The 11207-nt window shown below is 62.2% G+C and overlaps 1 protein-coding gene across 3 annotated transcripts; it reads right to left on the bottom strand.

The window, feature by feature from the left end:
• Positions 1–65: 65 nt before the first annotated feature.
• PLCD4 (phospholipase C delta 4) lies at positions 66–10664 on the bottom strand. 3 transcript variants are annotated; one of them, XM_074873465.1, is made up of 16 exons: positions 10543–10664; positions 7752–7804; positions 7245–7403; positions 6584–6814; positions 6241–6368; positions 5342–5573; positions 4746–4947; positions 4283–4427; positions 3659–3811; positions 2820–2960; positions 2306–2462; positions 1855–1971; positions 1387–1667; positions 1086–1221; positions 844–993; positions 66–714 (listed from the first exon to the last, which is right to left on the bottom strand). In XM_074873465.1, exons 2-16 carry the CDS (start codon positions 7774–7776, stop codon positions 608–610), a joined length of 2364 nt encoding a protein of 787 aa, XP_074729566.1. In that variant the 5' UTR covers positions 7777–7804; positions 10543–10664; the 3' UTR covers positions 66–607. The 3 variants fall into 3 exon arrangements, with proteins under 3 accessions (XP_074729566.1, XP_074729567.1, XP_074729568.1); XM_074873466.1 differs by lacking the exons at positions 6584–6814; positions 7245–7403; positions 10543–10664 and adding an exon at positions 7941–7980 and having other exon boundaries at positions 6241–6348; XM_074873467.1 differs by lacking the exons at positions 6584–6814; positions 7752–7804; positions 10543–10664 and having other exon boundaries at positions 6241–6348.
• Positions 10665–11207: the final 543 nt, after the last annotated feature.

An 11207-nucleotide genomic window follows, 5' to 3' on the forward strand; every position in this document is an offset into this window, starting at 1 on the left:
ATAGGGAAAAAGCACAAGCCCAGCTCCCCATCTCTCCCCAACACTGCTGCACCTAGACCTGAGCCTGCCTGTCACCGAACAATTTATTAGGTTGCTTACAGAGGAAGGATGTGGCAAGGGTTAGTAAAGGGCACCAGCCAGGAGCAGCCCTGGGGGCTGCGATGGGGCTCTGTAGGGTCGTGGGGTGGTGTAGACCGACTCCTCTCCCAGCTCTGCCCAGCCCTGGGGTTTGCTCAGCTCCAGCCTTGCTCGCCTGGCCAGGGGGGACCAGCCCCTGCAGCAGAGCTGGGGGGCCACGCACCATCTCTCCTCCTCGCGTCCAAGCCGTGCCTATGGGCCAGGGCACGATGCACCTGGGGTGTGCAGGGGGCTGCACCAGCACAGACCCCACGCTCGTGTGTGGGGAGGCAGCATCCCGAACCTGGGAAGGGGAGGTCAGTGCCTTTTCCCAGCCCTCGGAGACTACTGCAAAGGGGGGCACAGCAGCAACGACGACACAGGGATGACACAAATGGCTCAACAAGAGGGCGATGCGGTTGGCTCCGTGGCCCCAGCTGCTCGGGGCTGGCTCTGTGGCTTCTATCCAGGTCCTGCTCTCCCCACAAGCTCAGTCCTGCTCAGGGCCAGGCGGCTCGGTGATGCGGATGTGGACAAAGAGCGAAGAGGGTGGGATGCTGGTGCCGTCCTTGGAAAGGAGATGGATGTGGCGGTAGCCTGGAGGGGGGACAGTGAGGCTCTGGCTGACTGCTGCCCCCCACCCTGCTCTCTAGCACTCAGCTGAGCCCCAGACAGCCTTGGGGGGCTGCCCTAGGTCCTCCCCACCACCAGGCAGCAGCCACTCACCGGGTTTGATGTTGGCAAAGGCGAGGGTGAACTGGCCCACAAAGTCATTCCTGGAGGTCTTGTCATAATCTTCCACCACGAAGCGGACGAGGGCCAGCTCAGGGACATGGAGCTGGAACTGGAGCGTCTCGTCCCAGCGGGGGTTAAACCCTGGGAAGGGAGAGTGGCACTGGGAGGGCGAGGGAGGACAGGGATGGGCTGCCTGGGCGCAGCGGGGTCCCTGGTACCACTGTGGGGCTCACCATTGTTCTCGATGTACTTGGTTTCCTGGTGTGCTTGGTCTGCGGGGACCCCGTGGATCTCCACGCGCACCAGCGGGTCGATGATGGCTCCGTCCTTGCTGTTGGCCACTTTGGGCAGCTGCTGCCCGCTGATCACCTGCGGGAAGGGGCAGGGACCCCGTGAGCCGGAGAGCAGCCAAACCGATTTGCTGGGAGACTGCTCAGCTCCAGCACGCTGCCCAATAGTGTCCCCACCCATATGGGGCCGAGAGATCCCCAGGACACTGTCACGGCTCCCCAGGGTCTCTCCTTGACCCCATACCTGGATTGTCAGGGTGGTGGGGCCAGGGCCCTCCCAGCTGTCAGGGTCACTGGGGTTGAAGAGAGTGTCCTTGTCCCTCATGAAGGGTGGTTTGAGCACGTAGCCGCAGCGGCCATTCTGGCTGAAGAGCCCGTCACACAGGTCCATCTCCGTGCCAGCCGTCTGGAAGTTCAGGGCCACTGGGAGAAGGTGGCAGGGAAAGGGTTCAGGGCAGCTTGGAGGCACCCTGCCCTGCTTGGAGCTGAGAACCAGCCTGTCCCCGTGGCCAGAGAGACGCAGGGCTGCACAGGGGGACAAGGTACCGATACCCAGGTACCCCCAGGCTGCCCAGGGCAGAGCAAGGGCCTGCAGCCAGACCTGGCTCCAGCTGGGGTTGTAGCTGGCACCAACACTGGTGTTGATGGCGCCATTTGGCATGGGATCCAGGGCATCTCCCCAGCCCGCAGCCCTGACACCCCCTGGCCATACCGATCTGGCACCCCACGTTCCACATCTCCTGGGGGCTGTAGTTGGAGGAGTCGGTCCTCAACCCGCTGGGGTAGATGCGTGTCAGCTGCCAGGCATTGTGGCGGACAAATTCATTCCCTAGGGATGGAGCGTGAGGGCCACTTGTGGGGTCATTCCCTGGCCTGCACAGCCACCCACAACATGTCCTGCCCATCCATCCACCCACCCACCCACCCACCAATTCTCATCCCTCTCCCCTCACAGGAACCCAGGCATCCTGCCTTGCTTTCTAAGGCGGTAACACCCTCTCACCTACCAGAGCCAAAAGCCAGGGTACAGCCCCTCTGGGTGCCCTTTCCCCCAGACAGGGGGGAACCCCGATATCTGGAGGCTCTAACCCTATTCCTGAGGAAGCCACCTGCCCCCTCCACCCTGGCCCAGTCCCCTGGTGCCACTGCCCTATCCGTCTCACCCGCATCCCGGATGAGCTTCCTGGCCTTCGCCTCAGAGAGGGAGGAGATCTCGGAGGGCCGGGAATGGCTGCGGGCCTCCTGGAAGCCCCGGAAGGACACGCTCTTGCAGTAGACGACACAGTCGGACAATGCCTGTGCCAGGCTCTCCTTGTCCTTCTGCAAGGCAGAGCTGTGTTGGGTCCCTCCTGATGGGAGCACTGGCCCCAGCACTCACCCGGGATAGGGGCTGTAGAGCCCAGGGCAGCCAAGAGCAGCTGAGGATGTGCTGGGGGTGGCAGCATCCCCACCATGGGCAGCCTTTCTGCCAGGAATGGAGCAAGCAGAGGAACCCCAACATGGTGCCACCACAGGGACAGTGTGAAAAGAGGGGGCTGGCATGGCAGAAAGGGCTGTCCCCCCTGCCTGGTGATGGCCCTGCAGGGTCTGCCTCTCTTGGCACTAGGTGACACCATGGCCCATAGCTTTGTCCATGGTCTCAGCACTCCTGGCCAGTCCCCAGCCCAGGCCACCCACCTTCACTCTCCGCCTCTCCTCCTCTGCCTCTGCCCCGTTGTCATCATCAGATACATCGGGAGCCTCATCCCCTGGCCCATCCAGCGTGTCCTCCAGCCGCCCGATCTTCTTCCCCTTCAGCAGGATCTTGTGCTTCAGCTCCTGCAGAGTTGGGGATAGAGAGGTGTGGTGGTTTAATCTCTGCCAGGGTCTGAGACCACGCGGCCGCTGCCCCTCCCCCACAAAGGGAGTGAAATGCAAAGCCCCGGGCTGAGATAAGGACAGGTTTAATACAACAGTGCAAGGAAAGGTTTAATACAACAGTGCAACAGCAACACAACAAACAACAACAATAACAATAACAGTAACAATAATAATAATGAACAGAGCAAAATATCTACCAATACAGCAGTGAGAAGCGCGATGGCTTCCACATGATATCTGAATAACCTGGCTAGAGCTCTCCCCCTGCTGCTGGGGAAACTTAACCCTATCCTGGCTAAACCAGGACAAGAGGAAGGCACCTTGGGGTGCCCATCTCCTCCATGGGACTTGCTGTCCCCCCAGAACTCCACACTGCTGGGGGCGAGCACCACCAGCTCCCTCCAGCACCCAGGAGGGGACAAGGTAGGAGTGCTCTGCCCTGCTCTGGATCTGCAGGGCATGGGGAGACAACCTTGGGGACAGCTTTGGGACCCCGGTGAACATGAGGACACAGTATCCCCAAGGTCCCCGAGTGCTCCAGCAGAGCAGGACGATGCTGGGACAGAGGTGACCTTTCCTCTGGACAGCAGAGCCACCACCTCATCCCAGTCCCAGGTAGGACAGTGATGCCCAGTGTGGCCATGCTCTGTTCCTACCTCTGGGGACGGGAGCTGGGTGGGGACACGCCCATCAGTGGTGGTGGTGAGGAGCTGCTCCCCCAGGATGTCCTTGAGCTGCTGGGCCAGGACCTCCTGCTGCTCCATGCTGCAGTGGTTCTCCAGGGACAGGATCACCGGGTAGTCTGAGGTCTGGGGAGGAACACGCACAGCTGGAGATCAGCCTTGGTGGGGTTGGGGAGCTCTCTCCCCTCTGGTCAGTGCCAGGAAGGAGCCCGTTGTGTGCCCTTGTATCCCCCTGAGACCTTTACACCCCTTCAGCATTCCCCTGTATCTCATCTCACCCCTGCACCCCCCAGCACTCCCCATGCCCCATGTCACCCCTACACCCCCACCAGACAGTGCTTACATGAGCCCCCGTCCCCTGGCATGGCACGGCATGGCACAGGGCTGTGAGCCAGACCCCTCAGTGCTGTCCCCTGGGAAGGAACACAGTCACCCTCCTCGCTCACAGTGGGGTCAGACCTGCTGCAGCACCAGGTGTGTAAGCCCCACCACCGCTCCCCCTCCAGACACCCATCACTGCCCCGAATTGCAGCCACGTCGCCTCCCACCCGCCGAAGGCCACCCATGACACCCATGACCCGGGGAAGGGTACCCTACCTTGAAGGCGTACTTCCCCAGGGTGCTCACCACCTCCCGGAAGGGGATCTTGGAGGTGAAGGTATGGCCGTGGTACACCATGGGCTCCCCATTCGGCCCATCCCAGCAATCCACCTCCAAGCACCGGCAGCCCCGTTTCAGAGCCCTAGGAGTGGGTTGTCACCTCTGGGACCCTGCACCCAGCCAGACCACCAGCCCCCTGCCCTCCCCTCCCCTCTGCCTGTGGATGTCACCCCTGCAGGGACCAGGGGACAATCACCAAGGGTGGGTATGCTGCTGCATGCAGGACAGGTAGAGCTGGGCTCAGCATCCCCCCTTGCTGAGCACCCCATGGCATGGCCACAGGGGTGCTGGACCATGGAGGAGGCAAAGGAGCTTCTAGGTTTGCCCCATGGAGCTGCCCAGGGCACGGCACGGGGGCAAAAGGGTGCTGGGGTCAGCCAGGAGGGAGCAGCCCCTTTACCTGATGTAGCCCTCGATGCTGCTCTGGCCCCGGATCTGGTCCTCTATCAAGTAGGTGTTGTGGGAGGAGGAGATGAAGTAGTGGCAGAGCGGCTGACTCATGTCCTGCCACAGCACCTGGTGCCGGGGGTTGAAGATGGAGCCCTCCGGGGAGCAGAGGTACATGAGGAACCCGTCGGCACTCAGTACGTGGCGCGCCCGGGCTGCAAGTAGAAGGGGAGGCTCAGCAACAGCTGGGGACCCGGAGGGGACAGGATGGGGGAAAATGGGGCTGCTGGTGGCTCCTGGAATGCCCAGCCCTACTGCCAGAAGCTGGGGCACAGGGAGAGATGCCCCAGGTCAGTAACCTTGGGAAGGTGGGCAGTGGACCCCAAAGCTGGAGCTTGCACCCCATGGTTGGTCAACCTTCTACAACAAAATGGTCCAGGAATGGACCAAAAAAAGGGGAACTGCACACAGATCACACCATAAATGGTCTTCCCTGCTGTGCCCACCTGCAGCAGGATGGGGCTGGGGTGCCCATGCTGTGGGGCTGTGGGTCTCAGCCCCCTCCTTCCCCCCATGTGGAGGTCAGCTGATGTCCGGGCTGGCTCTCACCTGTCTCCGATGGTTCATACTTGTCGATGAGCTCCATAGCCAGTTCCTCTGTCCCCTCATGCTCCAGCTGCTCCTGCTGCAGGAAATCCACCAGCTCCAGCAGTGTCAGCTTCTTCCCATCTTCCGAGAAGTCCTGGAAGAGGCTCAGCACCTCCTCACGCTGTGTGAGGGCCTTGTAGAAGAGCACAAACTCCTCTCCTTCCAGTGTCCCCGACTCCGACTTGTCAGCATCCTGCAAGGGAGCTCACTCAGCACCTAGCCAGGGCAAAAATGGGGTGTCCTGGCCACCCCATAGGGCTGTGGGGTAATTTACCCACCCCCAACAGAGGGCACAGAGACTCCACGCCAACAGTGTGTGGATGGATGGATGGATGGATGGATGGATGGATGGATGGATGGATGGATGGATTGGCAGATGGAGGGCTGGTTGGGTGGACTGATAGATGGGTGGGTCCATGGAGGGAGAGATGGATTAACAGGTGGAAGGACAGATGGATGGATGGTTACATGGCTGGATGGATGGATGGACAGCTGTCTGGCTGGTTAGCTGGGTGGACAGATAAGCAGCTGGATGGACAAATAAATGGGAGGGAGGAACAGCTGCCTTGGCTAGTTGGGTTGACAGATAAATGAACAAATGGATGTTTGTCTGGGTGAACAGGTAGTTGGGTGAACAAAATAAATGGATGGATTTGTGGATGGATGGATGGATGGATGGATGGATGGATGGATGGATGGATGGATGGATGGATCGATGGATGGATCGATGGATGGATCGATGGATGGACAGACAGACAGAAGAAAGTGACCACATCCTTCTGCAGGGAGGTGTTGTGTAGCTTGTTCCAACCCCTCTAGCCCCTCCCCTGCCCCTCCCGGCACTCAGGTGCAGTGCTTACCTGGAAGAGCCGCAGGGCATGATCCTCATTCATGTCCACGTTCATCATCTTGAGGAGACGCTGCACCTCCTTGAAGTTCATGCGCCCATCCTTATTCTTGTCAGCTTTCTGGAACCAGTCACGAATCCATGTAAGAAACCAAGGCAGATGTTAAGGGAAAGGACCTTGGCTAAGAGTGACAGAGCTGCGGAGCATCAGAGGGCCTCTTCATTTTTCTGGGGGCTTTCCCTGCCCTGATGCAGATGGTGAGACCCAGAAGAGCTAAGCACACGCTGGGGCAAGGCTGGAGATGCAAGGCCCAGGGGATGGGGGTGGAGGGCAGAGTGGTGCCTGCAGGAAGGATATTGGTCTATCTTCTCCCTTTGGTCCATGCTGGTGGCCACCTCGATGAGCTGGCGCAGGCCCTGGACCCAGCACTGTGCCTCCTCCGCTGAGCCAGCAATGAGGTCCAGGTTGCCCCGGCGGCCATAGAAGACAATGGTGAAGCAGCGCTCGGGTGGGAACTCCTCGGCCAGGCTCTGCAGCACCTCCGACTGGTGCCCTTCCCGCACCGTCTCCACATCGCTGATGGAGACTGAGGCAGAGGGAGGGGAGGCCTGTCTGTGGGGGACAAGGACTGCAGGGCAGGGGGCACTGCCCACAGGCATCTGTCCTTCCAGGCATCCCTTCTTCCTTCCTTCCATCCATCCATCCATCCATCCATCCATCCATCCATCCATCCATCCGCACCTCTGTCTGCCTACTCCTCCACTGGCATGCCAGACCTTCCATTTGTATCAGCTGCAATTTCTACTCAGCCATTGTGACTCATGGGTCCTGCTAGGGGCAGGAGGATTCATGGAGAGGTGTGGGTGAGAAGAGCCCATGCATGCACATGGAGCCTCTCTTGAATGCCCCAGCACCCTTTGCAAGCATAGCTCCAAGAATCTCTGTACACTCACATCCCTATTCACTCTGAACCCTATTAATAGCCCCATGGCCAACACACAGCATCTAGTACTCACAGGCAGACTCAGTTTTGCCTGTCCTCTTGGATTGGTACCAGATGGTCATGCAGTCATCCTGCAGCTTGAAGTAACGCTGCTTCTTCCAGCTCTTGGACTTGACTTTGCGCATCAGCGTCCCTTGCTGCATCTGCTCCAGCGTGTCTGTGAGCTGGATGCCTGGAGGCAGCACGGGCTGCATCACTGAGGGTGGGGGTATCCAGGCACTGATCCCTGGTACCTTGCTCCCTCTTGCCTCTGGGACCACACATGGTCCCTCGATTTGGGATGCAGGAGGGACAGACCCCAAACAAAGTCCCTTCACCACAGGAGGGGCAGAAGGTAATTCCCCATCAACCCTTCCCATCCACCCTCAGCACTGCCAAGCCCAAACCCCAGTGGCCGCAATGGGGTAGGATGTTCCCCAGTGCAGCAAGGTGAGCTCAACCCATGGGCCAGATTTGCCCTGGCGTAAATCCGGATGGCCTGGTGCCCTGCCCTGCACCTCCCCTCCACCGGGGCACTCACGGGCGTTGCACAGCAGCGATGCCATGGCTCTGCCTCCTCCACGCTGGTGGCCGCTGGGGAGAGAAGAGAGAAGGCTGCTGGGGGGAGCGTGGCCGGACCTCCCCACTGCACCTGGGTTCCGCCAGGTGGGCTCCAGCCGTGCCCACGCATGTGCAAGGTGCGTGTGCCCCTGCCTGTGTGCAAGCGCACCTGCGCTTGTCTCCTGCTGGGTCATCGCTTTCCTTAAGTGTCGAGTTCACCCCGCCGTGTTCATGAAATATTAATTTGTGTTACCGGGAAGCCGGAGCTTGAAAGGTGTCAAAGGAAAACAGAAAAACTTGCAAGTGCAGCTGCCCCGTAACCCAGCAGGTACCAGAGCCCTGGTGCTCCCAGGTCACTGCTCCCAGGGGAGAAGCAGCCCCAGGAGCCAGGAAAAACTGCCCTGGGGATGCCTGGGAGAGCCAAGAACAAGTCCCCACTGCCTGGGAAATGGCCCCCAACCAGCAAATTTGGAAGTAAGGTCTTACTTGCTGTAAGAGCAAGGAAGAGGGTGCAGAGCAGGACCCTCAGCTTCCCCAGCGCCTTCTCCTCGGGGAATGTCAGCACCCTAGGACTGCGACTGCACTGGCAGCTGTACAGGGAGTGCGCTGCGACAAATGGGACTATAAATACAACTGGACTGACAATAAGGCTTTGATTAGGCTGTTAAGACTTTAATTAGACTGACAAATCGCTGGATGTGCCTGTCACCCGGGTGCTGGAGCTGGGCCCTCAAGGAGCGGATGCTGCAGATGGTGGGCTGGGATTTGGGTTCAGGAAGGGACCCGGGGATCCCTGGGGGCAAGGGGCTCAGTGCCGGGTCGCAGGGGTGGCAGCTGTGCCTCAGGCCCCTGACTCAGCACAGGCACCGGTGGTGCGGGGCTGGGAATAGCCAGTGCCGTCAGTGTGCAGGCAGCTGCCAAGCCTGGCTGCCAGACCCTCGCGGGCCCCGGGGCCATACGGCGGCTGTCCCCTGCTCCGTGTGGGGATGGGCAGAGCAGAACCCCAGCACAGCGCTGGCTGGGGCTGTGGCCCCCAGTCCTGGGGGACACGCCAGGCGTGGGGCTGGCAGTGGCCATTTGGCTGTCTCTGGGGCGAGTGGGGACTGCCCGTCCATGCTCTTGGGAACCTCACGTGTCCTGGAGACACGGAGTGACTGGGGTGCCATCTCAGCTGCTTCCCAGCAGTGCCCAGTGCCAGGGCTGTGTGTTCCCAGCACCAGCCCTTCTTGCAGGGCTCAGACCGCAAGTGCAAGGGCAGTGCCCGCACCCTGCCGCATCTGACGTGCCAGGGGTCACCAACCCACCGGCCCAGGGTTCAGGGTGCCTGCACCTACAAATGGAAGGGTGGCACCACACTCCTCTTGGGCCCTGCAGTGGGTGCCCTGATGTCCACTGGCTTGCACAGCCCCAGAAATGCCCCACACCCTGCCCCAGCACACTCTCACCCCCCCTGAACCCCATGGCCCACAGAAAACCAGGGGGGCACAACCCCAGTCATCCATCTGCCTGCACCCTCCTGCCTCCTGGCAGCACTCACTGCCACAGCCACTTTGCAGGGTCACAGCTCCAGGTCACAACCTGCCCCATGGCCCCTGTGCTGCAGCAGGCAAGGGGATGGAGATGGGGATGTTTTGGGGAAGCCAGAGCGCAAGGAGAGGCACCGAGGCTGGAGGAGAGGAGGGAGACGCCGGCCTGGGACAGGGATGGACTTGGTGCCACCATGGGGTCTGTCCTCTCTGCACCCTGCCACACACATGTGCAAGGTGGCAGCATGCAAGGGAGCTGTTTGCAGCCCTCAGGCCCATAACCACTCTGAGATTTTGGAGCTAAACTGATGTGCCCCAATGCCAGCCCTTACAGGCTCCTGGCACCGCCCAAATGTAACCAGCCCTGCCCCAGCTGCAGAGCTGTGCCTTCCCTGCACACACAGCAAAGAGGAGACGATCCTTCCAGTGCAGGGAAGATCCCGTGAGCGTGGATGCAAGGACACAGCTGTTGGGCTCTCCCCAGCGTGTGAGCGATGCCCCAAGCCAGGGGCAGCCCGGCCTCATGCAGCCCCCTCACCCCCGTCTGAGTTACACTGTCGAGGGGAGCGGGCCAGGAGCCAGGGGATGGAGAAACCCAACCCAAGGGCTTCCCGCAGGGCAGCTGCCTCCTGCCAGGGACAATCCCAGCTCCCCCCAGAGCACACTGAGCCACCGCAGCTTCTCTCCGGGAGGTGACAGTCCCCAAGCGGAGCTGGAGGGTCAGCGGGTGTAGGCGCTCCCCAGCCGCTCCAGCGCAGAGTCCCCCGGCAGAATGAAATGCCACCGTGGGGGTGGTCGTGCCAGAGCAGGGAGGGATGCCCCCCTCCCCGGCCACCCCCCCCGCGCCGCTGCCCCGGTGTGAGCACAGGCTGCCCGCGTCCCCGGGCTCTGCTCAGCCCCACGCAGACCCGGGACACGCTGCGGCGCCCGGGGATGGAGCCTGACCCACGCAGGGCGACCAGCCGGCAGCTGACGGGCTCAGAGGGATCGGGGGGCCGTCAGACAAGGGGCTCCGGGATGGGGCAGCACCACCCGGGGGGTGCGGGGCTCGGAGGACAAGTGACACCTTAAAGCAGAAGAAAGAAACCCGCGGGCACCTCTCCCCCCACCCCACGCCACCCCACCCGTGTGGCCGCCCCTGGGGCAGCGCTGCCCGGGCGCGGGGGTCCCAGCCCGCCCCGCCGCCCCTCTCCCCCCGCAGGACGCCCGGTTTCCCCGCCGAGGACCCGGCGCCCAGCCCCGTACCCGCTCGCCGGTGCCGCTGCGCTCCGCTCCGCCGGTGCTCCACCGCCCGCGGCCGGGGCTGCCCGGGCCGCCCGCCCCTCGGCAGCGGCGGGGCGGCGAGCCCGCCCCCGGCCCCGCGGGACGCCCCCGGCCCCTGCACGCCCCGCAGCCGCCGCCTCTCAAGGTCGCCTCGGATTAAGGTCACGCCGCTCCCGAGGGAGCGGGGGGGGGGGGAAGGGAGGAGGGGGGCGGGGAGCACCCTACAGTGCCCCCCGCCTGGGCTGAGCCCCCATTCCCACCCTCCGGCACAGCCTGGCCCTTTCGCAAAACCGCTTGCACCCAGTAGTACCCGACCCCCCCAGCCACAGGGCGTCCCTGATGTGTCCCTGTCCCCTTCCCAGGACACCCCAGCACTCCCCAGGACCGTCCAGCTGGCAGAAGCACAGGACCCAAAGAGCAGGGCATGGTTTGAGCCTCCTGAGGTAAGCCCCCCTCCCCGGGGACCGGAGCTGGGACACCCTTGGGGCAGGCAGAGCTGGGTGCAAGGGCTGCAGGGACCAAACCTGAGGCAGCCGATGCTCTGACAGAGCCAGGCCCTGGGCGAGTGTGGCAGCGCCTGCACACACACTGCTGGAAGGCAGGGAGTGCTCGCTCCGGTTCCTGCAAAGCAAAACAGAGCAGCACCT

The sequence above is a fragment of the Strix uralensis genome, chromosome 6 (genome assembly GCF_047716275.1).
Source record: "Strix uralensis isolate ZFMK-TIS-50842 chromosome 6, bStrUra1, whole genome shotgun sequence".
Lineage (NCBI taxonomy): Eukaryota > Metazoa > Chordata > Aves > Strigiformes > Strigidae > Strix > Strix uralensis.

Bases quoted from the DNA above. Each gene is read 5' to 3' on its own strand.
- PLCD4 (XM_074873465.1), bottom strand. From the start codon at position 7,776: ATGGCATCGCTGCTGTGCAACGCCC. The intron at 6,815-7,244 runs GTGAGTACTAGA...CCTCTGCCTCAG, and splicing joins AGGCAAAACTGAGTCTGCCT to TCTCCATCAGCGATGTGGAG. The intron at 994-1,085 runs GTGAGCCCCACA...CTCCCTTCCCAG, and splicing joins CAAGTACATCGAGAACAATG to GGTTTAACCCCCGCTGGGAC.